The 24,614-nt window shown below is 52.8% G+C and overlaps 2 protein-coding genes across 2 annotated transcripts; both read right to left on the bottom strand.

Moving 5' to 3' along the window:
• Positions 1-108: 108 nt before the first annotated feature.
• Positions 109-4,196, bottom strand: Ly6g5c (lymphocyte antigen 6 family member G5C). Its single transcript, XM_032889282.1, has 3 exons — positions 4,071-4,196; positions 2,052-2,213; positions 109-502 (listed from the first exon to the last, which is right to left on the bottom strand). Exons 1-3 carry the CDS (start codon positions 4,189-4,191, stop codon positions 339-341), a joined length of 447 nt encoding a protein of 148 aa, XP_032745173.1. The 5' UTR covers positions 4,192-4,196; the 3' UTR covers positions 109-338.
• A 5,533-nt stretch (positions 4,197-9,729) lies between these two features.
• On the bottom strand, positions 9,730-24,614 carry Abhd16a (abhydrolase domain containing 16A, phospholipase). Its single transcript, XM_032888545.1, has 20 exons — positions 24,387-24,614; positions 23,458-23,514; positions 22,788-22,854; positions 22,255-22,341; positions 19,102-19,187; positions 17,399-17,472; positions 17,179-17,301; positions 14,144-14,258; positions 13,952-14,053; positions 12,279-12,342; positions 12,021-12,070; positions 11,645-11,768; positions 11,390-11,494; positions 11,128-11,191; positions 10,814-10,870; positions 10,667-10,729; positions 10,482-10,558; positions 10,307-10,405; positions 10,180-10,226; positions 9,730-10,041 (listed from the first exon to the last, which is right to left on the bottom strand). The coding sequence occupies exons 1-20, from the start codon at positions 24,516-24,518 to the stop codon at positions 9,958-9,960; spliced, it is 1,677 nt and encodes a 558-aa protein (XP_032744436.1). The 5' UTR covers positions 24,519-24,614; the 3' UTR covers positions 9,730-9,957.

The raw sequence follows: 24,614 nt of genomic DNA, 5'->3' as shown, positions 1-24,614 counted from the left end.
CCAGTCCCTCTTCAATTGTATACGTCCAGGGCTGGGTCAGTAGAGGAGCCCCATGATTGGGTAGCTTCACCTCCATCAGAGGAGACAAAAAAAAAAAAACAAAAAACCACTTTGCATACTGTTTTATTTTGGGGGAACGCCTGGGTACTTTGGACAAAAGAGGGGGCTGGACAAAATGGAGGTAGGAGAGCATTGTGGGTAGGGACAGAGAGGGGAGGCCAGCGTGGGGCCGATGATACGAGAGTCAGGGCTACTGTGAGGGTTTTGGAGTCGTCCCCGGACGGGCTCAGATGGAAATCCGGAGGGCGGCTGGACGGACGCGGCTGGTTCCTGCTGTCCTAGTGCATAGTGTTCTTTCTGTTCTTCGGGTTGTTGCAGAAGTCCAGGAAGCAGCACTGATAGAATATCCAAAAGCCGAACACAGGGGAAGCCCGAGTATAGGAGCAATCCACCATCTGCTCCTTGTTACGGCAGTCGCTCATCATGACATTAAAACCGCTGCCTAGGGAGGGGCCACAGACACAGAGCCCCCAAACGCACCCTCAGTCCACACAGATATCATCACCAACCCCGGCACCCTTCCCTGAACCGACAAAGCCACAGAGAATTGGATGGGAATGGGATGGCCGGCGAGCCTTGGGCACGGAAGCTTTGCGTGGGGAGATAGAAGGATCTGAAGTTGTGACCGTGTGGGGAGAGACGGACCCTCATGGACCATGAGGAGAAAGACATGGAGCTGTACTCAAGGCGGGCTGCAGACAGGGTGTGGTTTTCTACAGCAGAACAGGGTAGAACGCAGGCACAAGTCCGGAGCTTGAGTCCTAGCTGCACCGGCGAAAGAGATTGCAGAAGACCTAGGGAGCGTGGGTTACGGAGAGCCTATCTCAAAATACCTAATAAAGGGTAAACAAGTCAGGCCTGTGGGCTCACACACCTGAAACCCTAACACTGAGAGTTCGAGGTAAGAGAATCAAGTTTGAGGCCAGCCTGGGCTGCATAGTGAAATATTTTTTAAAAAATGCTTAGAGTACAGTGGCAAAGCAGTAGCCCCGCTTGCTCTGGCCGGGATTCCACCCAGTGCAGAAGACAGAGACTGTGTATTGAAAGGTGGCCAATGGGGGTTGGGGATTTAGCTCAGGGTAGAGCACTTGCCTAGCAAGCGCAAGGCCATGGGTTCGGTCCCCAGCTCCGGAAAAAAAAAAAAAAAAGGTGGCCAATGAAGGCAGCCGTTAATCAAGAGCACCATCCCCTGCCCGGTTCTTGGGTGCATTCCTGAGATCATGACTCTTGGGAAGAGGAAGCAAGAGGATCAGGAATTTAAGGTTAGCCTGGGCTATATGGTGTAATTGTGGGCCTAAAAGAAAAGGAAAAGGGGATCGTTTCTGCAACCACCACCAGTGAGACTCGGGCAAGGCTCTGGCTCTCTCTGCACTCCACCCCCCAACCCACCCCCGTTAAATGGAGGCAGTGATGCCCACTTCAGAGGATGCACCAGCTCCGATGTGGCCTCCACGTGGTCCACACTGAGTATCTATTAATTTAGTAAGGTGACGGGTTGGGTAAGAAGAGGGACGAGGAGGTGCCGTCCATCAGTCCTCCAAGCAGGAATGATGGAGACCTCTGAATGCAGGCCTACAGATGAGTTGATGAGAATTTTTTTTTTTTGGGGGGGTGAACCATTCTGGGCTGGGAAGAAGTCTGAGGCTGCTAGTGAAAGCCAGGGAAGCAGACAGGGGTCCCCTATAATGCCATAACAAAGGATGGATCCTTGCTGGATGAGCCCTTAAGTGTCAGCAAGGCCAGGAGCAGAAGAGTATGTTCCAGCAGAGGACGCTGACCACTCAGGGCAGGCCAGGGCCCTTCAAGGCTGGACAGTGCAGGAAAGTGGGAGGCAGTCGGCTATGAGCTGAGGAGGAAAGACTGCTGTGGATCTGACAGAAAGTTCTGGAATGCCCAAGGGCAGTGGGAACAAGACTTGGTGTGTAGCACAGGACACTGGCAAGAGGCCTGGCAGGAAGATGGCCCAAGGCGGGAGGAGGGAGTCCGCTTACTGTTCTTTATGTGCAGGGTGACGCAGCTGCTGCCCAGAGGTGTGAGGCAGGTGTCAGACCCCAGAAGGCAGCCCAACTCTTCTGTCTCTAGGAGACATCGGTAGCAATGCAGGTACTGGTTTAGTGGAGGTGACTGGGAGGGGATGTCAAGAAGATTATCGCCTAGAAGGGAAGACCAGTCCCATGCTTCATTCCAAGCGAGCTGTTCCTGCTCCGCAGCCATAAAACCTCTGCCTCTCTAAAGCCATCCGCCATAACCGAGCTCATTACAACTCACTGCTCTGAGCTCCCCTTTAAGCCCACACTCAAGGGCAGGGTTGGGCAGGTCTCCGAGTTCAAGACTAGCCTGGTTTACACAGTAGCAGGCCACAGCCAGAGCTACATAGAGTGAGATCGATCTCAAAAAAGTTATCAGAACAACAACAAAAAAACAGACCTCCATTCTGTCATACCCCCAAAGAAATGTATCCATTTGGCATATATTTGGATATATAACGTGTATCCAGCATTCCAAAAGCCTAATTTATGTTTACAGGAGAAGCTGAGGGTGTCCATCCAGCCCTGTCAGAATAGTCTTTCCTCTATGACTTAATTGTTTGGTATCTCATCCAATCCAAGTGCTAGGATTGAAATCATGTGTTAGGATTGAAGAAATGTAGTGTCTCTCTCTGTCTGTCTGTTTCTCTCTCTCTCTCTCTCTCTCTCTCTCTCTCTCTCTCTCTCTCTCTGTCCGTCTTTGTAGGAATGATCTCTCTGCATGTATACCTACAGGCCAGAAGAGAGAGAAGATCCCTTTATAGATGGTTGGAAGCTGCATGTAGTTGGTGGGATTTGAACTCTGGACCTCTGGGACAGCAGCCAGTGTTCTTAGCCACTGAGCCATCTCTCCAGCCCTCTGCATTCTCTTTTAAGCATCACAAACACACACACTCTAGATCTCAGTATCATAGCCTTGCCCGGTTTTCTACCTTCTTGCCTGAATACTAGGACTGCCACCAATGAGAGGCTTTCTTTTCTTCTTTTTCTTTTTTTTAATTCAGTTTTTCAAGAGTTTCTTCATGTAGCCCTGGCTGTCCTGGAACTCGCGCTATAGACCAGGATGGCGTTGAACTTGAGAGATCCTCCTGCCTTTACCTCCAGGACACTGGGGCTAAAGGCGTTGCCCCACCACTGCCTAGTTGGAACATGCTTTTTTTACTATGTGATCTTCAGAGGTGAGAAGACAGAGTCTGTGTCCTGTAGACAGGAGACCCCCATAGCCCCGACTACCTGCCTTACTCTGTAGTCCGGTCCCTGGACAGGCTCATGTTGAACATTAGCTATCAAAGGCCCTGTTTGGTCACCAGCTGAGCTGCCTGCGTCTGAAGCCCCCTCTTCCCTGGCGCCTGGTCCACTCCACATGCTAAGAGCCCAGGACTAGCAGATGGCTTAGTGTACCGCAAACGCTTGGCCACCAGCTGAGGTTAGCACGCTGTCACTCTGCCTTGTGGATTCTGGCTGATGACAGTCTGGCACAACCCCAGTCCTCCCTATTCTGTGTTGCCCTTGGAAATGGAGAAAGTCCCTTCGGTATCTCCAGAACACTGTTGTTGGTACAGCAATGAGGCTGACCCAAGAGAGCTCTCCTTTGGGGTGACCATCAGTCATCGCAGTCCCTGGAGATTCCCACATGGCCCATGGTATGGTGCCTGCCGCAGTTTAATCTGTACGTTATGGACAGAAGTATCGGACCTGTGAGGAAACCAGAGTTTCTCCACCTACCTGGCCTGGTAACCCTTCTGACCCTTTGGAGCAGTGCTTTTCAATCTGTGTGACACGACCCCTCTGGAGGCCAGATGACCCTTTCCCAAGGGTCACATATCCTATATTTACATTAATTCATAACAGTAACAAAATTATAGTCATGAAGTAGCAAAAAAAAATAATAATGTCATGGTTGGGGTCACCACACCATGAGGAACTGTATTAAAGGGGCGAAGCATCATGAAGGTGGAGAACCGCTGCCCTGGAGCCACTTACCCAGAACCACATTCATCGTGACCAGCACTGCTAAGAGAACAGCACATAAGGCTTGGGTGACACCATGGGGTCCCAGGGGCTTCAGGGACCAGCTGGCTGCAAGGCCTGACATGAAAGGCATGACTTCTCTCCAGCCTCCAGCCTGGGCTTATATTGGTTGGAGAGAGGCCGGCCAAAAGGAGGGAGAGGGGCAACCGTCTGAGGTGGAGAACGGCACCACAACAGGCAGTTCAGAGTGTCCTCAACCCACAGTGTCTCCGGCCTAATATCCTGGCTGGAGGCAGGAACTCGGAGGACTCGTCCCGTTCGTTTCCTTTCCTGATGCTCTGGTAGGAATGCCCTGTCAAAAGCAGCCGAGGGGAGAAGCACTTACTGTTTTTATTTATTGTTTTGATGTTGTCGTTGTCATCGTCACTTTTTGTTTCTGCTTGAGACGGGATCTCTCTGTGTAGCCCTGGCTGTGCTGGAACTCGCTCCAGAGACCAGACTGGCCTGGAACTCAGAAATCCACCTGCCCCTGTCTCCTGAGTGCTGGGATTAAAGGTGTGCGCCACCATGCTCGGCAAAGGGGGCTATCTCAGTTTATTCCAGGTCACAGTTAATCAGGGCAGAGAAGTCACAGCAACAGAAACTTCAGAGAACTGTCCGTCCTGCAACACAGCTGAGAACAGTGAGCGTATGTATGCTGGTGCCCTTTCTCTCTCTCTAACGCCCCCCACCCCCTCCAGGTTTATATGTGTGTCTGTCTGTCTGTATGGTATGCGGGTGACCATGAAGGCTGAAAGAGGATATCACATCTGCTGGAGCCTGAGTTCCCACCTGAGCAGTAAGTACTGTTCACCTCTGAGCCATGTCTCTAGATGTTTCCATTCTTATACAGTTCCAAATCCCCTTCCCAGGGACTCGAATAGCCCAAGCGGCAGGATCTCCCTACATCAATTAATGTAATCAAGATAATTACCCACTGAGACTCCGTTCTGATTCTAGATTGTGTCAATCGGACAATTAAGCCAGCATGATGCTCATTCCACACTATTGGCTCCGACGCATTAGGTGTTGGAGACCCCACTCTTCCAATGAAAGACTAATGGGGGAGACAAGGACAGAGTATGACCGTGACACCTGAGAAACGGTGGGGAGGGCACTATGTGGTGGGGACACCAGGGCCAGGGGGATTTCAGCAGAGCGGCAATGTGGCCAGATGTTTCGTAAACTTCTGCCTTTGTTGCACATTGGAGAATTAGGGGTTAAGAGCAGAAGCCAGCCTGTGCCTGCTGGCACTGGCCTGTCACTCCAGCTACTCAGTTGCTCAGAAGGATTGGCAGGTTTAAGACTTGACTGAGTTCAGAAAAAGCCTGGATAAATTTCGTGTAAACTTGTCTCAAAATAAAAAGTAAAGTAAGCTGGGCGTGCTGGGGCACACCTTTAATTCTGACATCACCATGAATCTGAGGCTAGCCTGGTCTACATGGGGAGTTCCAGTCTAGCCAGGACTACATGGTGTGAGACACTGTGTAAACTGACAGACTGACAGATTGACAGATGGACAGATAGAGACAGATGGACAGATAGATGAGAGAGACAGACGGACAGATGGACGTAAAGGATGGACAGGGGAGGGAAGAATATTAGTTTTGTTGCTTGTGTAGCATCCCTCACTGACTATGTTAGATCCCTAGCACAGGGTAGAAACCAGACCAGAGCGCAATTCCAAAGTTAGTCATAAGATGGCGACATAGGATTTTTGGAAGCGAGGAATGATGCTCTCGTCTTATATGGGTAGAGGTAAACTCTGTGTGTGTGTGTGTGTGTGTGTGTGTGTGTAATTGTTGACAAGTTCTGTCTCTGTATCCCTGTCTGGCCTGAGTAGACCAGACTGCCCAGGAACTAACCCTCCTACCTCAGTCTCCCTACTCTGGGATAACCTGGAACCACAACTCTGAGCTTTATTCAGGGTTAAAACTGACGGACAGGGGTTGGGGATTTAGCTCAGCGGTAGAGCGCTTGCCTAGCGAGCGCAAGGCCCCCAGCTCCGAAAAAAAAGAAAACAAACAAACAAACAAAAAAACACAAAAACTGACGGACAGGTTTGGCATCAGACAGAACCAGAACGTGGGATGAAAGAGGTGGGGGCGGGGGGGGTGGAGACTTGCACAAAGAAGTGACCAGGACCCCACAGCGCCTTTCTCTGCTGCGGGTCAGTGCACCTGGTCTCCACGCCCACAGACTCAGTGCTCCGAGGGCCCCGCTCCACGGCTGGCAGCGCATCCACTCTAAGGAGGATGCATGCTTGGCCCCCTGCAAACGCAACTGGGTTGTTGACTGGCAGACACGGCAGGGTTTGGAGCCAGCGCGCCAGTAGGCGCTCAGCAGTGGATGCCGCGTCCACAGAAGGTAGCGTGCTTGCCCGTGTCCTCCTCTCCAGTCCCGGGACTCAGGGCTGGACGGCTTGCTCTCCCTAGGTAGGTTGCTGACTTGAGATTTTTTTTTTTTTTTTTTTAAGCCACATTGTGCCATAGGAGACCCCTAATGCTTTAGTGCCTCCCCCAATGCTGTGAGAACTTTCCATGAATCATCACGCCTCAGGACTGAGGGGGACACCAACCGGGGAAGAAGCGAAGTCCTAAAAGATGGACGCAGGGGCGGAGGTTTGGGGATTTAGCTCAGTGGTAGAGCGCTTGCCTAGGAAGCACAAGGCCCTGGGTTCGGTCCCCAGCTCCGGAAAAAAAGAACCAAAAAAAAAAAAAAAAAAAAAAAAAAGATGGACGGGGTGGAGGGAGTAGGGTGGGGGGTGCTTTGGGAAGGGGAGTGGCTATGGGTTTATGTTTCCGAGAACCAGAATGAGACTTAAAATGTTGTTGGGGGACTGGGGTAGTATCTGGCACCCACTGACACAAATGTCTGTTAAGTGAATGAGCACATAGTGACAGAGATCGGGAGTCCTTCTCCCAACAGTGCACAGGACACACTCTGAAGCTGCAAAGGTTGAGTCCCTGTTGCAAAGGGAGAAAAGGAGTCACTATGGAGGTCAGGGCCATGAGACAAGCCAGGGATGTTTCAGGGGCCTTTTTTTTTTTTTTAAGATTGATTGATTGATTGATTGATTACATATGTGTACACTGTAGCTGTCCTCAGACACACCAGAAGAGGGCATCAGATCCCATTACAGATGGTTGTGAGCCACCATGGGGTTGCTGGGATTTGAACTAGGACCTCTGGAAGAGCAGTCAGTGCTCTTGACCGCTAAGCCATCTCTCCAGCCCCGACTGATCATTTCTGTGACGACAGCTTCCCTGTAGGTTTTTCCTAAAGAGGGCTCTGCAACAGTCATCACAGTGACAGTAGCAGATGACCACATCCATGCTGAGGGGCGCAACCTTGTGACAAGGGATACCAGAAGGTGAACAGCCAAGGGATGGAATAGGCAGGGTCTGAGGACAGAATGGGTGCCACCACAGATAAGGAGAGATACATACACAAGGGGCAGGCCATGGTGATAGCCAGCTTCTGTGAGGGAAGTCACTCAGAGAAACAGAACTTTTAGCTGAGTGTTAATGGCTATGTTCATGAGGAGGTAGGGATGGACCCTAGAGGGCCCTTCTTTCCTGGTCCCTTGCTTAGTTTTGACAGCTTTGGAGGGTACACTTTCTCTTCATGGGGCTTGAGTCAATCTTCAACCGATCCTGGGAACTGTGCAGGCCTAGACCCTGATCAGTGACAGTAAGGAGTGTTCTTGTCCAGGGTTTAGGGACCACGTCTTTTGCTTAGGTTTTGTTTTTCTTTTTTCTTTTTTTAAAGATTTATTTATTATATATGAGTACATTGTAGCTGTCTTCTGACACACCAGAAGAGGCATCAGATCCCATTACAGATGGTTGTGAGCCACCATGGGGTTGCTGGGATTTGAACTCAGGACCTCTGGAGGAGCAGTCAGTGCTCTTGACCGCTGAGCCATCTCTCCAGCTGCTTTCTTTTTTTTTTCTTTTTTTTTTTTTTTTTTTTTTTTTTTTGGAGCTGGGGACCGAACAGGGCCTTGAGCTTGCTAGGCAAGTGCTCTACCACTGAGCTAAATCCCGAACCCGCTTTTTTTTTTTTAAGTTAACCTTCCAGAGGGACCTCCCCTCCACTGGCCTAGCTTCCCCTTGCCCAGGGCCTAGCAGCTGGGTTGGGGACATGTCAGTTGACTTTGTCTCAGTTTGCTGAGGTTACACACATGGAGAGAGATCTGTAGTGACTGCAGCCCCGGTTAGGGGAGTCCCCAAGCCACTACTTCCTACTTCCACCTAAGATACCTACCAGCCCCTCCTGATCTGTACCCTTTGTTCTAGAAGGTGGCAGGGTGACAACTCCCTAATGGGTGTCTAGGAAGGGGGCGCTCTTGTGTGCCAAGGTAGGGGAGATAAGACTAGAGGGTCCCTGGGCTGAACAGACTTAGTTCCAGGAATTTAGCCTGGAATGGTAGGGTAAGGTTCATGAGCACATTCGATTTGGCTTCTTTTTTTCCTTTTCGGGCAGGGTCTCATTATGTAGCCCTGCCTAACCCGGAACTTGCTATTTGTACAACAGCCAGGCTTTGAACTCAGAACTGCCTCTGCCTAATGTATGCCACCATGCTCTGCCCAGAGTAGGTTCTTTTTTATTTTTTTAAAGGTTGATTGATTTATTATATATAAGTACACTGTAGCTGTCTTCAGACACACCAGAAGAGGGCATCAGATCTCATTACAGACGGTTGTGAGCCACCACGTGGTTGCTGAGATTTGAACTCAGGACCTCTGGGAGAGCAGTCGGTGCTCTTAACCTCTGAGTCATCTCTCCTGCCTGAGATGCTACACACCACTCTGACTGCCTCCTCAGTGGGGCAGAGAGGATGCCAATACCAGCTCTCCACCAGCTTTTGCCAAAGTCAGAACACTCAGAAACTGTGCTGTCTCCCCTCTTCTAACCACAAACCTCAGTCACGATCACCTGTCAATCTCGGCCCTCCTCCTCTTTAAGATCCCGCCTACTGTCGATGAGCTGCTGAGCTGACAGACACCCTGCTTCTGCCCCTTGGTTAGAGGGTCACACATGGGGGTCAGAGGCCACACAGAAACCAGAGGCTGTGGCCAGCACAAAGCACTGTCTTCGTTCAGAACAGTGGCCCAGGCAGTGGAGCTGGGGTAATTTCACCTGACGAGAAGCTTCCAGGGAAGGAAGGAGGCCAGCCTGTCATTCCATCCCACAGGTCAGAGTATGTGTTGTTGAGGATCTGATTTCCTCAGGCTCAGTGCTGGGAGGACAGGAGCGCTTGGTGCCTGGCCTGGTCCCTACTGGCCCCGTTTGCTGACTTGTAAACAGGTTATACGGTTATACGCTGAGGAAGGAAAACTATGTCACAGGGTACAGTTGTAAACGAGGGGCATCCCGAGCCACCTCCCAGGCAGCCGCAGGAAGGCCTGGGGAAGCGGTGAGAGCCACGGGTGCTTGCTCTGTGTGAACACTGGGCACAGCACAGAAAGGGGTCTGGGTTGGACTGCAGACCCAGTGGGCCATGGCTGAGGCACAGATTAAGCTGCCCTGAGTAGGGTTTCCCAAGCCTCATCCTTTGGGGCTTTTGCTCTTCCTACCCTAGCCACCAGCTGTCTGGACATGTGGAACATCTGACAGTGCGACAGAGTAGAAAAAATACCTTTTTATTAACATTAGGAATAAATCACTCATTCAATGCAGGTGTGTATGGGGGAGCTGAGTGCTTCCATGTAGATGAGGGAACGTGCAGGAGGACGGCCGCCGGAGGGGATGTCCCCACTGTCCAGACTATAGACAGCAACATCAAGAGAGTCACAAAGTAGCCCCCTCGTGTCTCCTCCCATCTTGTCCTTCCAGAGGAGTCTAAATGTGGTGCCTATAGGCACCACGGCATCTGGAAGTGCTGGGCTGGGAGTGGAGTGCAGTGTGTGGCCTCAAAGTTGTGCAGATGCTTCCGAGCCTGAGGAGAAAAGGCCGGGCAGGTAAGTGCAGGGCAGCTTCCCATGGACCCCACCAATCCACCCACCCCCGGATCCCTGACGAGCTCCGTGTATGCCTCTCCATGCAGGCCCTTCCCCTCGCCAGCTCCTGAGCTCACCAGAAACAGCGCCAGTTGCCTCCGTCCATCTACACTCATGTCTTCCCCTGTGGAGAAAAGACGCTCAAGTCCCCATCTGGGATGTTCCTTCCCCTCTTCACAGCCCTCCACATCCAGCCCTCCTTACCCACACTCCAGGGGAAATCAGGCCCATGCTCTGCCTGGTAGGAGCGAAGCACAGACATACACCAGTCCTCATCCACCTCCCAGCGACTATAAATGGAGGCTGGTGGGACAAAGGGAGTGTCCATCAGCAGGCTGTCCTTGCCAGGCCCCTGCCCACCAGCCTCTAGATACCTCACCTTCCTCTAGCTGGGAGGAGGCCTCCAGCCACTGCCTCACAGCTCTGAGCCCCTCCTCTGTCATCACTCGAGGGTACCTTGGGGGGAGCACAGGGTGAGACAGAATGGAACCAATTCACACCCCAGCCCCCATCGTGCCCTTCCCCCATGGTGTGGGCACCAAGCTGTCTTCCCACAGAGCTCACCGGAACTGCAGGAGCTTCAGCAGGAGGTCATTGCCTCTGTTGGACATGATGTCCTCAGGAACCCTGGGGGCGACAAGAGTTAACCCTAGTTGGGGAAGCTGGGTCCACAGTGGACAAGGTGAGAGAAGGCAGAGCCTGGGCACTCACGTGGTGGTGATGATCTCATCCTTGGTTCTCCGGACCAGCAGCACAGGGCCCTGGAACCTTCAGAACAGAGCAGCAGGGAGGGAGAGCTCAGAGAGCCAGGCCACAGCTGAGGCAGGAGTAACAGGTTTAAGAGGGCACAGGCTCAGTCCAGCCCTGGTAGACAGGCTTAACCCTTCATTGCCAGGTCATGAGTGCGTAAATTTGGGGTCTCAAAGACCTGGGAAGGGTTGGGCAGCCAGAGTAGTGGCAGGGTCACTCGCTGACACTTCTCCCCTCAGCACACCGGAGCACCCCGGGCGCTGCGGCCACCTCACCTGCACAGCTGCTCCGCGTTGTTGAGGTTGAGGTGCTGCCTCACAGTCCTGGTCACCAGGGCTCCTAGACACCATGGGGACAGCATGAAGGACGGAGATGAGGTGTTTGCCTAACATAAAGGTCCCCACTGCCCACTGGGCAGGGAAGCCCGCCTCTCGGCAGTGGGGTGGCCTATCCCCACCCACATTACCCGCAGCACCCAGTCAGAAGAGCTGTGCTGCCACCCTCCCTGGGAAGGACCAGCTTGGGAGCTGCACTCACGCCAGCTATCCGGCATGACCTTCAAGGCCAAGGGCACCAAGTCGTCGAAGGAGGCATCCAGGATAACAGCACTAATGTCTGGGTAGGACATGGCTGCCCACGTGGCTAGGAGCAGAACAAGAATAGGATTGGGTCCCTTCACATAGGACTTACCCACTTCCTACCTCTCTCAAAGTCTCCATCTACCCCCTCCATGGGAGCCCCCGTGCCTGTGCTCATATCTACTGGGCAGGGATGAGCAGGGGAGGCAGGTACCAGTGAAGCCTCCAATGGACCAGGCGTAGATGACAATGTCCTGGGGCTGGAAGCCCAGACGGTGGATGGCAAACTGAACCACCACATCCATGGCATTGGCCTCGTTCTGTGGGAATGGTACCCCCTGCAGGAAGACGGGCAGAAGGAGGGGGGTCAGCCAGAAGACAGCTCACCCTGTAACACACAGAGGTCATGTGACCCATTATGTCCCTGACTGCTGTGGGAGGAGGGACTGCAGCTCCCCAGCACCCAGGTCACAGGCATGTGGAAGGCCCTGCAGAAACGGGCACCAGTTTCCTCCTTCCCACGGCTGACCAGAGGAAGATGCACAAGATTCTGGAAAAGGACAGATCTTCGGGTGGGGGGGTGGTCTCACCGTGCTCCCAGCAAAGCCTGGATGATTCCAGCCCAGGACAGAATATCCAGCTGCAACACAGGGAGAGGAGGGAGTCATGTGACTGTGTGGTGAGACAGGATGCCTAAGCCCAGGCAGCCCAGGGAAGGGATGTATGGTTATGAGGGTGGGGGTGGATATTCCCTCAGAAGTGAGGAGGTCGGGCCTGGGGAGGTCATGTTGTGGAGGACACAGTCAGGTCCAAAGGATAGAGGTAAGAGGTGTGACCCACACACCTACCTTCTAGGGGTGTGGAGACACAGCCCACTTCGTAGAATCCCGCATTCCCCTCACAGCAGATCACCTGGGGAGCAAACAGGAGGAGGACTGGGAGGGTGTTGGGGTGCGGCAGTCTGTACAACACAGGGCAGAGGGACTGCAGGTGCTGCGCCGCAGGGCCTCAGGAGACCCACCCGCACAGTGACCGATTTCCCTGGGCTGCTACTGGGAGGCCTCTAATAGGGGGATGAAGGGGCTCGGGGACAGCGCGGTGGAACGGAGTGCCCATGTTCATGGGCCTGTGACCCTCCTAGGTGCACACTTGTCTTACCCCGCCCTCTATGGTGGTCAAGCTGAAGCTGGGGATGGTGGCAGACGGCAGAGCCAGCACCAGAACCCATCCCCAGCTGCCTGTGCAGTGCTTCCAGGCCAGGGCCGCCGTAAGGGCTACTCGCTCAGCCGCAGCGCTGTCACTCAGCTGTGAGCAGCGAGGTCACTCTGCAGAGTGCACAGACCCACAGGCTGGTCTTGCACGTGTCAAATGTTATTTGTTTTCTTGAGGCAGTGTCTCACTAGGTAGGTTGGGTGGCCTGGAACCCAGACTCCTGCCTCGACCTCCTGCATCTACTCTTTGTTATGGTAGGACAGGGCCCTGTTTATCCCCGTCAGGCCTTGAACTCAGTGTGTCAGAGCCTTCTGCCTCTGCCTCCCCAGCCCTAGGGTCAGGGTGTGCACCATGCCTGGCTTTGTGTGTGAGTCCCAAACACTAGGCAGCTCTCTACAGCCCTACTCAAATGACCACTCCCTTCCCCCCACTTTGGTGCTGGTAATGAACTCCTGTTGGGGTGCACACCACGGTGACTTCTCCAGTCTGCTATGATGTTCTCATCTTTAAACTTTTTGTTTTGAGACACGGGCTGACTGCAAACTTACCATGTAGCCAAGACTTTAAACTCTGTGTGTATGCATGAATGCGCTGTGTGTGCACACTCGAGTAGGCACCATGTGGTTGTGTATGCACATATGCCTGATCCACAGCACGTGTGTGGAGGGGAGAAGGAAACGCCAGTCACCCCTTGCCTCCAACTTCAAGGCAGGGTCTCTGTTGTGTGTGCTGTGCTGCATCTGCTAAGCTGGCAGAGAGGGCCCAAGGGTTCCCCTGCCCCTCCCACAGAGAGCTGGGACTACAACGTAATCACCATGACCGGCTTTACACAGCTTCTGAAGATCAGAACTCAGGTCCTCTTGCTCGCATGGGGAATACCGTACCCATCTACCCAGCCCTGGCCTTGAACTTCTGATCCTCTTCTCTCTACACCTGGGTGCTGGGATTACAGACCCATAATCCAGTTCTCCGTGTACACAGGGCTGGGGGTGAAACCCAGGGCTTCACACACGCTAAAGCAAGTCCTCTGCCAACTGAGCTCCGTCCCCACCACCTACTTCCCGCTCAGGCTTCCCATGAGGTCCTTGGGTGGAGCTGGAGAAGACTTTTTTTTTTTTTGGTTCTTTTTTTCGGAGCTGGGAACGGACCCAGGGCCTTGCGCTTCCTAGGCAAGTGCTCTACCACTGAGCTAAGTCCCCAACCCAGAAGACATTTTTAACTGTGGGTTCCACAGGAAACCTGTAGCACTGGGGCCCCCAGAATCTCTACTGCTGCCTACCACCCCCTTTGGCTCCCTGCCCCTTCTCACCAGCTTCTGCCCCTGGGGCTCAGCAGTCCCCCGCCGGTCCACAAACATGGTGTCAATTTCATTGCCGTCACAGGCGAGCAGTTTTGCACGGCGCCCATTACACTGAGCAAGAGAGATGCAAAGACCTGGTCACGAAGGGGCAGGAGGCCACATCCCTCAGAGGATGGGGCTAGCAGCAGGTAGGGGCCTCACCTCTTCCACCAGTCGGGCCTGGCCCTGTAGCAGCACAGGCATGAGGGCCTTCTGGAGCAGGTACACGGAGCCTGGGTACAGCATCCGGCGCCCCACGGTGTGCGCCACCAGATAGCTGTGGGGAACGTGGGTTAGTAAACCCCAATCCAGCAGGGCCCAGGGGTTCATCTCCACTCTTGCATCACACGCTCAGTGCTCAGTGAGCCTGGTGTCCCTCAGCTCTGCTACAACTCTAACTACAGATGTCCACTTTAGGAGCGGGTCACGGCTGAGTGGCAGAGTGCTTGTCTAGCATGTGTGAGCCCCTAGGTTTGAGCCCCAGCACTATAAAAACAAACCAACACCATTTTCTATCGTACAATACAATTAAACAGATCCTCCTAGACTTACACAGGGTCATGACCCGAAAAACCCATCAATAAGGTGGAAATAACAGGACGCAAATGCACTTGGCCCCATAACCTACCAAGCACAACAGTGGAGCTGCAACAGGGAAGAGCTTCTTGCCGATGGGCTGTGGCTCACAACCCCTGCCTGGCACCAGGGACATCTGCCCATCGCCAGGCCAGGGAGAGAACCCAAAACTCAACTACAGCAAAGCTGGGCCTGCCTGGCATAATTCTGAGAGTTTATGAGATAATGTCTAGTACAATAAATAAACACAGCTGTTAAATATTCTGTTCATGCATAAAAATCAACTTATTAAAAGTTCTCAAGGGGGGTTGGGGATTTAGCTCAGCGGTAGAGCGCTTGCCTAGCAAACGCAAGGCTCTGGGTTCGGTCCCCAGCTCCAAAAAAAAAAAAAAGTTCTCAAGGGTCAACAAGAGGACTTGCATTTGCTTCCAGGCCTGACAACCTGAGGACATTCAGTCCTCAGGTTGTGCATGGTAAAAGGAGGGACCCTCCAAGTGGGCCAGGGCATGAGTACCCTACGCATACAAATAAAACGTAAAAGTCTAAGTCCTCATACAGGACCAGGTAGAGCATCTGTCTAGTGTGCACAAAACTCTGGGTCCTATCCCCAGCACCACTAAAAACAAAACGGTTTGTAAATTACTAAAGTGATGGCCAGACCAATAGAGCTAGGCATGAGAGCACACACCTAATACTCTTAGCTCGTGGGAGGATCAGGAGCTCAGGGCTAGCCTTAGCTACACCATACGGTCAAGGCTAGCCTGGACTGCATGAGGACGTCTCTCAAAACATAAAACTTAGCAACAGGTCAAGATCTGCTGGGGTTGGTCTTGTGTGCTGTGTCCCAAGATCAGGCTGCGGTGTAGACATGGGCACTACACTGTGCTGTGAAACAATCTCTGGATAATAAAAGGTGACGGGGCAGGAGAGAGGACGCCAGGGCCTCAGGCAGGGACCATGAGGACAGAGGAGCAGCGGAGAGGTTGCTATGAGCTCATGGGCAAGAGAAGCTGGTCCTGAGGATACACATGGAACAGAATAAGCAGAGGCAAGGAGGGGGGCGTTGATGTGGTCAGCAATAGCCTTGCCAGGTTCTAATAGCTCAGAACCTGCTCAGTCGAGGCTCACACTTTGTTAATAAAAACACCAGGTTTCTGTGTCTTCTATTTAGGACCAAGACAGCAAAGAGTAGAGTAAAACAACAAGAAACCCACCCATAAAAATACTTTACTATAAAGATCTGTAGCCTGGGGGCTGGAGAGATGGCTCAGCGGTTAAGAGCACTGACTGCTCTTCCAGAAGTCCTGAGTTCAATTCCCAGCAACCCCACAGTGGCTCACAGCCATCTGTAATGAGATCTGATGCCCTCTTCTGGTGTGTCTGAAGACAGCTACAGTGTACTTACATATAATAAATAAATAAATCTTAAAAAAAAAAAAATCTGTAGCCTGAAAGACACCAGACTGGGTCACACTCTTGTCAGAGCAGAGACCCGGCTGTTTGTTCACAATGACGGTCCACAGAGCTCCACAGACACTGAGTGTGTGAACTCACAGACAGGTTAGATGGGGCAGGCACTGCTGTGGAACAACTGCTAGCCACTAGGATGTGTTACGGCAGCTCACGGCACCTCCCTGCCGGCACGCCCTCAGAAACCTCGTTTGCTTTCCCTTCGGACAATCCAGCATGTCAACAGCCACAGGTCAAACCCTCGTCCTTGGTGCTCCAGAACCCGGTGCTCACCCCAATCTGCTACAGTGTCAGGTGAGTGGGTGTGAGACTACGGCTGTCTGACACCATCAGCACCCACAACTGAGTTTGCTGGCTGGAGGGCAGGGCAGGTAAAAACCAAAAAACCAAAACCCCCAGCAGCTGTGGTGATTTGAATAGGAATGACCCCCACAGGGAGGGGCACCATTAGGAGGTATAGCCTGTTAGAGGACTACATCTCTGGGGGTGAGTTTTAGGTCTGATATGCTCAAGCTATGCCCAGTGTGACTCACAGTGGCCTTCTGCTGCCTGTGGATTAAGATGTAGAACTCTCAGCTCCTTCTCTAGCACCATCCCTGCCTGGATGCCACCATGGTTCCCACCACAATGATAAGGGACTGCACCTCTGAACCTGTACACCAGCCCCAATTAAATGCTATCCTTTGTAGGAGTTGCTGTGGTCATGGCGTCTCTTCACAGCAGTGAAACCCTAAGACAAAGCCATTCCCAGTGCTACCAGTTCATCTCCACAATCCCAGTGAGGCACAGTAGGGGCCAAGGTGGGATATCAAGGAGCAGAGGGACAATGACAATTCCACACAGCCATGAGTGCAGGACTAGAACCTGTGCAGTAACAGCAAGGGGCCGTCTCTCCACTGCAGACCTCTGCTCCCTTTAGAGGCTGAGAGGTTTGCATCAGCCGCCCACTGGTACTTGGGCTCTCCATGTACTCCCCTGAGGCCTGGGCCTCGCAGAGCCTTCCCCACAGGGGACACACGGAGCAAACAGCACCAGGCCCCACAAGGGACAGCTACTCTGCTTCCAAGACCGCATCCAGGGCCTTGACTTGTGTCCCCTCACCCCAGCTGGCCTCCCTCACCCCAGCTGGCCTCCCTCACCCCAGCTCCTACCTGGTGATTTGACAGGGCAGCTTCTTGACTCTGTTGAGAAACGTGTCTGCTGTTCCCCGGTGCAGAGGCTCTGGGCGAAGCAGGGCCACACCCCTGCGGGAAGGGCCACCTCGGGACCCCTTCCTGAGGGGAAGGAAAACAGTCAGGAGCAGTAGGCCTGGGACTTAGAGGGGGAGGATGATTCTGAGGAAGGGGAAGAGCGAAGTAACTTGGGCCTCACCGGCTGCTGGGCTCCTCCCAGTGGAAGTCGACGGGCCAGCTCCTGAAGTCAAAGTTATAGTTGGCCAGCTGTTTCTGTGGACAGAGAGGACAAACGAACAGAGACCTGAGAGCTGAGGGGAGGCCCAGCCACCTACCCTCAACACCTTCCCTATGCAGGATGCCCCCACATCACAGCGCGACCCAGCGGAGGCCAGCACCCTCTCACCTCTAAATGGAAAAGGTCTCCTCTGACCACAATATGGGGACAAGGCAGCTGCACCCACCACTAGCTCGTCTACCCCTCTCCAAAGCTCCTAACCCCGCTGTCCTGAGAATCTAAAGCCGGGGCAGGGGCTTGAACAGCACGCACAATGCCCCAGCTTCAGTTCCCAACACCACCAAGAAAACCTTAAAAAGTCAGGCCTAGCAGCATATGCTACCAACCCCACCATTCAGAAGCAGAGGCAGGACTGCAAGTTGGGACCAGCCTGGGATACACAGTGAAATTTAAGGCTAGCCTGGGATATGGAGTGAGATCCTGTTTCCAGGACAGGTTGTGGTAACATATACTGTGATCTCACCCAGGAGGCAAGAGGATCTCCAGAAATAATACCAGGTAAGCTTGGGCCACACAGCATGACCATGTCTTGGAAAACAGAAAAACGAAACTAAACTGATGGTCCTCCCACGACTGAGAGGTAGGCGTTCATGCCCACAGTAGGCTCTTTTCCTCTCTTACAGCCCCATGCACATTGCCAACTCCCCCCGCCCATCACAACATCCCGGCCTAGGGCTACCTCGTGCCTGTGTCTCCATGTTGCACTGAACCACATGCTGTGGGCAGTAGGGCTTCATAATCCTGTCCTCCCCCACACCCAGAGCTCCAAGGTCTCTATTTTGAGGATTATTTATTTTTTGCCACAGAAATGTTTTTGACATTTTCAGAAATAACTTGCCTAAGAAAGAGCAACAGGGAAAAAAACAACCCAAACTAGAAATGAACAGAAAGACACACTTCAGTCAGGCTCGCCTACAGCCTGTGTTCAGGTCGGCCCGTGGTCACTGCCTCACTCTGAGGCAGCCACTTAGCCTCCCTCTTCCTCTTTCCACAGATGTAAAGTTGGGGTTCATTACGCCACCTCAGTGGATGTGAGAGGGCTAGAAAGGGTGTGCACACCACAGAGGGTGTGCAGCCTGGTGCTCCCCAGAGTGTAATGAATGACAGAGTCCTGTAAATGGTTGACAGGGCAGCAAGACCACGGACCACGACCACGACCACGGTGGGGCCACGGCGACCACGAACGTTTGGTTCCCCTCACACCAGGAAGGAGCTCTATGAGGCCTCGCGGCCCCATTTCAAAGAGGACACTCTCCAGTAGCAGCAGGCCTGGCACAGCTTAAAGGACACTGTGCCCTGCTGGCACCTCAGCTGCTGTACAGAGGAGGGGGTGCACCTGCCCACCTTGTTCTAAACAAAGCCAGTGGGTGTCGGAGGCGGGCAGAGAAGCGAGGGCAGAGCATCTCTTCTCAAGGCTGCAGACACTTCTGTGTTTGTGTAATTCTTGAGCACGGCAGTGGAAGAGGAGAAGAATGTTCTAGCCAAGTGTCCATTAGAAGGGTCACTTAGAAAGGGCATGGCAGTGTGCAGCAGAAGACACAGGGAGGCCGAGCCTGGAGCCCTGGGCAGCCGGACTCACACGGGCCCTCTCTGGAACTTCTCACCTTGTTTTCTGCAGACTGGTTCCTATGTGTGGCTTCCAAGATGGTGATGAACTGTCGGTACTGGGGGTTGGTCCAGCGGCCGATGCCTGGAGAGACGACAGAAAACCATCAGGTGAACTGGGAGCCAGATGCCTCTTATGTGGGAAACAGAACTCTTTCCTACACATAGCGACTGGCTGCTGGAGTCTTTTCTTGAGGTTCAAGTTTATTGTTTTAATTAGCATTATTGTTATTATTATTACATTGTGTGTGTGTGTCTGAGTGTGTGTATGTGTGTGTGTGTATATGTGTGTGAGTGTGTGCATGTGAGTATGTGTGTGTATGTGTGTGAGTGTATGTATGTGTGTGTGTATGTGTGTGAGTGTATGTGTCTGAGTGTATGTATGTGTGTGTGTGTGTGTATGTGTGTGTGTGTGTGTGTGTATGTGTGTGTGTCTGAGTGTGTGTATGTATGTATATGTAGTGTATGTGTCTGAGTGTATGTATGTATGTGTGTATATATGTGTGTGTATATATGTGAGTGTGTATGTGTATCTATGTGTTTGTGTTTGTGTGTGTATATGAGAGTTTGAGTGTGGGCATACAAGTGCCACAGCAGGAATGTGCAGATCAGGGGACAACTTCAAGAGTCAATTCTCTATTCCCACTGTGGGATCTTGGGGGGATTGAACTGAGTCACCAGGCTTGTGCAAGAAGCCATCTCACCAGCCCTCCCTTTGGTTGTTTGCTTTGGTTTTGCTGTGCTGTGGTTGTTCTTGTCGGAGGCCTGGAGCTCATTAAGTCATAAAGTCTGGCTCAAGGGTCACCTGCTTTAACCTCCCGCGTCCAGAGATTCCAGGCATGCACACCACGCCACGCCCGACACTGCTTCCGCTTATTTCTGTTTTGTTGATGAAACAGGGTTTTACTCTGTGCCCCAGAATAGCCTGCAATTCATCAGGTAGGCTAGGATGGCCCACAACTCTCAGCAACTCTCCCACCTCAGCCTCCCAAGGGCTGGGGGCCTGGCAGTTTCTCTCTCTGTAAACCAGCCAGCCTCTTCTCTTGCAGACCATGTCCCCCATGTTAAAACCGTCCACAACCTTACTACTCCCCTGCTAACAGAGGGCTTCCTTCCTGTCCACTCCAGGCGCTCCGGATCTGGCTTTCTGCACGCTCCTAACCCTGGCCTTGGTGCTGACCCTGGTGTCAGGACTGATCCCTGCCAAAGTGTAAATGCGGCAGGGTGTGGTGGGGGCACCTATAGTCCTGTTACCCACAGACAATGGACAGTGAAAAACACAGATCAGGAGCTGTCCAGATGGCTCTTGAGGAGGACACAGGTTCAGTTCCTAGTGCCTACACCTGTTGGCTCACAGATGCCAACAACTCAATTTCCAGGCTGTATGACTTCCAAGGCCTCTGAGGCAATCTACACACGATACACATAAGCAGATTCAGGGACACCCCCTCCCCCCCCCACTAATAAAAAAAAATGAAACTGGCTGTCTCCTGTAACCAGGCAAGACTGCCAACCGAGAGATTGGCAGACCGACCAGCCAGAAAACCTTTGACCTACAATTTGTCCCGCCTACAAGATGTGCAGGCGTAAAGACAGAGCAGTAATTAAGGGAAAGGTCAACCAGTGACAGGTTCAACTTGAGACCCAAACCGTGAGGGGGAGCCACCCCTGACACTGCTAATGAGATTCTGCCATGCCTGCAGATGGGAGCCCAGCATAACTGTCACCAGAGAGGCTCCACCCAGCAACTGATGCAAACAGTAGACCCACAGCCACATAAGATGTGGAGCTCGGGAATCCTATTGAAGAGGGGAGGAAGGACTGATGGAGCCATAAGAAGACCTGCAGAATCAACTACCCTGGGCCCACAGGGCTCGCAGAGGCTGAACTGCCCACCAGAGAGCATGCGCAGGACAGGCCTAGGCCCTCTGCACATCACGTTACGGTTGTGCAGCTGGGGCTTCCCCTGAGACTTCTACAGTGGGAGCAGGGGCTGCCTCTGACTACACTGCCCACCGTCAGACCCCTTCCCCTAACTAGGCTGCCCTATCTAGCCTCATAGGAGAAGATGCTTCTAGCCTTACTGCAACTTGATCTGCCAAGGTTGGCAGATATCCCTGGGAGACCTCTCTCTCCTAACGAGAACGGGAGGTGGAGTGGATGGGGAGGGGAGGGGGGAGGAACATACTGGAAGGAGAAGAGGGAGCGGACAGTGTAGTCAGGATATAAAGTTAAAATATAAAAAAAGAGGCTGGAGGGGCTGGAGAGATGGCTCAGTGGTTAAGGGCACTGACTGCTCTTCCCAAGGTCCTGAGTTCAAATCCCAGCAACTACATGGTGGCTCACAACCATCTGTAATGAGATCTGATGCTCTCTTCTGGTGTGTCTGAAGACAGCTACAGTGTACTCACATATAATCAATAAATAAAATATTTAATAAAAAAAAAAAAAAGAGGCTGGAGAGATGGCTCAGCGGTTAAGAGCACTGACTGCTCTTCCAGAGGTCCTGAATTCAAATCCCAGCAACCACATGGTGGCTCACAACCATCTGTAATGGGATCTGATGCCCTCTTCTGGTGTGTCTGAAGACAGCTACACTGTACTCATAGATAATAAATAAACAAATCTTTAAAAAATGTTTTAAAAAAATATAAAAAAAGAACAGAGCCACCTCCCACCAGGGGTGTCCACTAGCTTTTGAGAGAACCACACTCCTGTCTTCTGGGTCTCACCACACACATACACATCTGTTTTGACCTTCACTTAGACACTCATTCACTTACTGAGACGGAGTCCCAGGCTCAGGTGCTTCCTCCCTCACTCTTACCCAAGAGCTGGGAGAGAGGACACACACTCTTGTTTCTTCTGAGCCTTCTCTAAGTGCAAACTGAATGTCTTCCGCCCAACAGTGCACCTGAGATCTGAGACTGTGGTTACACTGTGTGACGTCTTTGTGCTGCCGTCTCAGCCGACATTAGGTGCCGTGTGCCGTATTGTTTGTGTATGTTGCTTACGCTCACAAGCATGGAGGACGTAAGGCGCCCGAGAGTGTTCTGTTACTCCCTACGGGGCCCAGCCCCAAACTATGTCTGCCAAAAGTGTGTAATGTCTATCCAGTCACAGATACAAAACACTGGCTCCTCTCCACCTACCTCGGAGGCAGGCCACCCCTGCCAGGAGTACCAGCAAGGTTCCGGCATAGTGAGAAAACGGCACCACTTTGGACAAACTCAAGTAACCTGGGAGGGAAGGGGGACAGTTAGGAGATGCTCTCACAGGACCTCTGGGCGGTTCTCCCCAGCTTACCTACAAACTCGACCCCACACCCCATCTTTGGGTTAGCCATTCTATCACAGCAGCGGATCTCAACCTGTGCGTTGGGAACCCTTTGGCAAACTTCTACCTCCAAAAAAGTATTTACATTACGATTCGTAACAGTGGCCAAAATCACACCGTCAAGTATCGACTGAATAATTTGGTGGTGGGGGGTGGGTCACCAGGACACAAGGAACTGTGTTAAAGGGTCGTGGTGCTGGGCAGGTTGAGAACCGCTAGCTTAGAGGGAAGAGACTCCTGGGAGAAGAGAGAAGTCAAACATGCCATTCTCACAGGATCCCCCTTTCTCTTCGGGGAGTGGACTTGCTGGCCAGTGGCAGACCCCCCACACCTTTGAAAGCACACTGACCTTTCCTGTACAGGTAGAAGAAGGCGAAGGGAGAGGAGTAATAAGAGATGGACCAGAAGACTGAGGCCTGCAGCAGAGACAGAGACAGGCAATCAATCCGCCTGTGCGCACCACTGTTCTGCCCTTTCCAGGCCTGGGCTCTGACACCACGCACACAGTAGGGACACAGACATTTGTCGCCACATAGCGTGTCAGAGTACAGTCACGGAGGCTGACACAATTCCAGCCTCTCTCGTCTACTCAAGTTAATCAAGCCTTCACAGTTGGCCCCACTCAAGAGAGTCCTCGGCTTTGTCCCCAAGAGATGGGAAAACATCGCCATAGGAACTCTGCCAGGGAGAACAGCTGTCTCTGCAGACAAAGAGGTCAGTTGCCAAGGAGGACAGGTCACTGGGGACTGCAGGGCTCAGAGACCCACAGACGGTCCCAAGGGTAAATGTGTTATCCTCAGGGCTCAAACTGCTCGGAAAAAGCGTGTGGTACCTGAGGGAGAATTCCTAAGGGAGAATGCCAACCGTATGGACTTAGGATACACAGGTCATCTGTGCAAGTTCTGCTGTACAGAGCCCAGAATACCCTTACCTTCTAGGTGCTGCCTTCTCCAGGGCTGGAGAGGACTAAGGTGGAGGCAGCGATTGGGTTTGACTGGCGGATGCTGGAGCTGACTTACCAGTGCCAGGATGCTGTCAGCATGTTTCTCCAGGGCCCGAGGCTGATAATACGAATCCTGCCAAAACAGATGGCCTGTGAAGGGCCTTGCCAGTTGACAGGCTCTTCCTCCCTTCCAGAAGTCCTAACGTGTGCCAGCTGGTACTAGCCTCTTTGGCCATTTCTCTTGGGGTACCCCTGCTTCTACTGACATTTCACCCCTGACCCTGACAAACAATCACAGAGTGCTAGGCTCGGAAGCAAAAGTGAAAGCAGCATTTGGAAAACTGGTCCTCCGCCCGCCCCCCAAAACCCGGATATAGATGTGATTATGTTAATATGGGGAGAGGAGTAAGAACGACAATGAGACTCAAGACAATTCTAGGAGGGAAGGAATAGCATTTGATGTAACTCGATTCCGGAAAGAATGTTTGGTTAAGTGTGCTAAACACAATTTGCAACCAATAAAAATAAAAATTTGGGTGTCAAACTACCACACTGAATGCAACACCCCGGTTTTCAGGTTAGGTTTGGGGGTACAAGGAGCACAAGAGGATACATGAGACGTTGAAGTCAGTTTTGAAACTGAAAAGTCAGGTTAAAGAGAAAGTCAACAGAGCCCTAGGGGTGAAATTGGGAGTAGGTGGGCAAAAGCTGTCAGTGCGCGCAAGGGACTCCAGACTCAACTGGGACCAGCTATGCGGGGGACACGGAGGTGGAAGAAGCAAGCGTGGTGGTGGGCGTGAGGAAGAGTTCCTCCAAAGCCCTAAGGAGAGGCGGCGGCCCGGCCCTGCGTGACTGGGAGGGAGCCGGGAAGCGCCCACAGGCGGACTCCGCGACCGCCGCTTAACAAGCGGGCTCCCCCGTTTCCCACAGTGGGCGCGCCGGGAGAGCGCAGCCCAGCGCGGTTTGGACCGTACCATGCTCTCAGCCAGGGGGAACTCAACTCACCCAGGAGCTGGACGAGGCGGCGGGGACGGCAGTGGGAGTCTCGGGGACGCTGGACACGGCCCGGTCCGTGTCCCTCTCCCGGTAGATCTTGTAGAGCCGGGGGCCTAGGACGCAGCTCAGCAGCTTCGCCATAGCCCCGGCTCGGGCCGCTGTCCCTCGGCCTCAGGTCCCCGCCGGCCCCGCCCGTAGCCTCCTGGGCGCTGCGTGCGTGCGTGCGTGACGTCAGCA

The sequence above is a fragment of the Rattus rattus genome, chromosome 18, assembly GCF_011064425.1.
Source record: "Rattus rattus isolate New Zealand chromosome 18, Rrattus_CSIRO_v1, whole genome shotgun sequence".
Lineage (NCBI taxonomy): Eukaryota > Metazoa > Chordata > Mammalia > Rodentia > Muridae > Rattus > Rattus rattus.
The sequence above is the reverse complement of the archived record's forward strand: the minus strand, read 5'-3'. Positions and strand labels throughout refer to the sequence as shown.

Bases quoted from the DNA above. Each gene is read 5' to 3' on its own strand.
- Ly6g5c (XM_032889282.1), bottom strand. From the start codon at position 4,191: ATGCCTTTCATGTCAGGCCTTGCAGCCAGCTGGTCCCTGAAGCCCCTG. The intron at 2,214-4,070 runs GTAAGTGGCTCC...CTTCCCTTCTAG, and splicing joins CACGATGAATGTGGTTCTGG to GCGATAATCTTCTTGACATC. The intron at 503-2,051 runs GTAAGCGGACTC...GCCCCTCCCTAG, and splicing joins CACCCTGCACATAAAGAACA to GCAGCGGTTTTAATGTCATG.
- Abhd16a (XM_032888545.1), bottom strand. From the start codon at position 24,518: ATGGCGAAGCTGCTGAGCTGCGTCCTAGGCCCCCGGCTCTACAAGATC. The intron at 17,473-19,101 runs GTGAGAAGTTCC...CTCTGTCCACAG, and splicing joins ACCAGTCTGCAGAAAACAAG to AAACAGCTGGCCAACTATAA. The intron at 10,559-10,666 runs GTGAGCTCTGTG...GCTCCCCCCAAG, and splicing joins CTGAAGCTCCTGCAGTTCCG to GTACCCTCGAGTGATGACAG.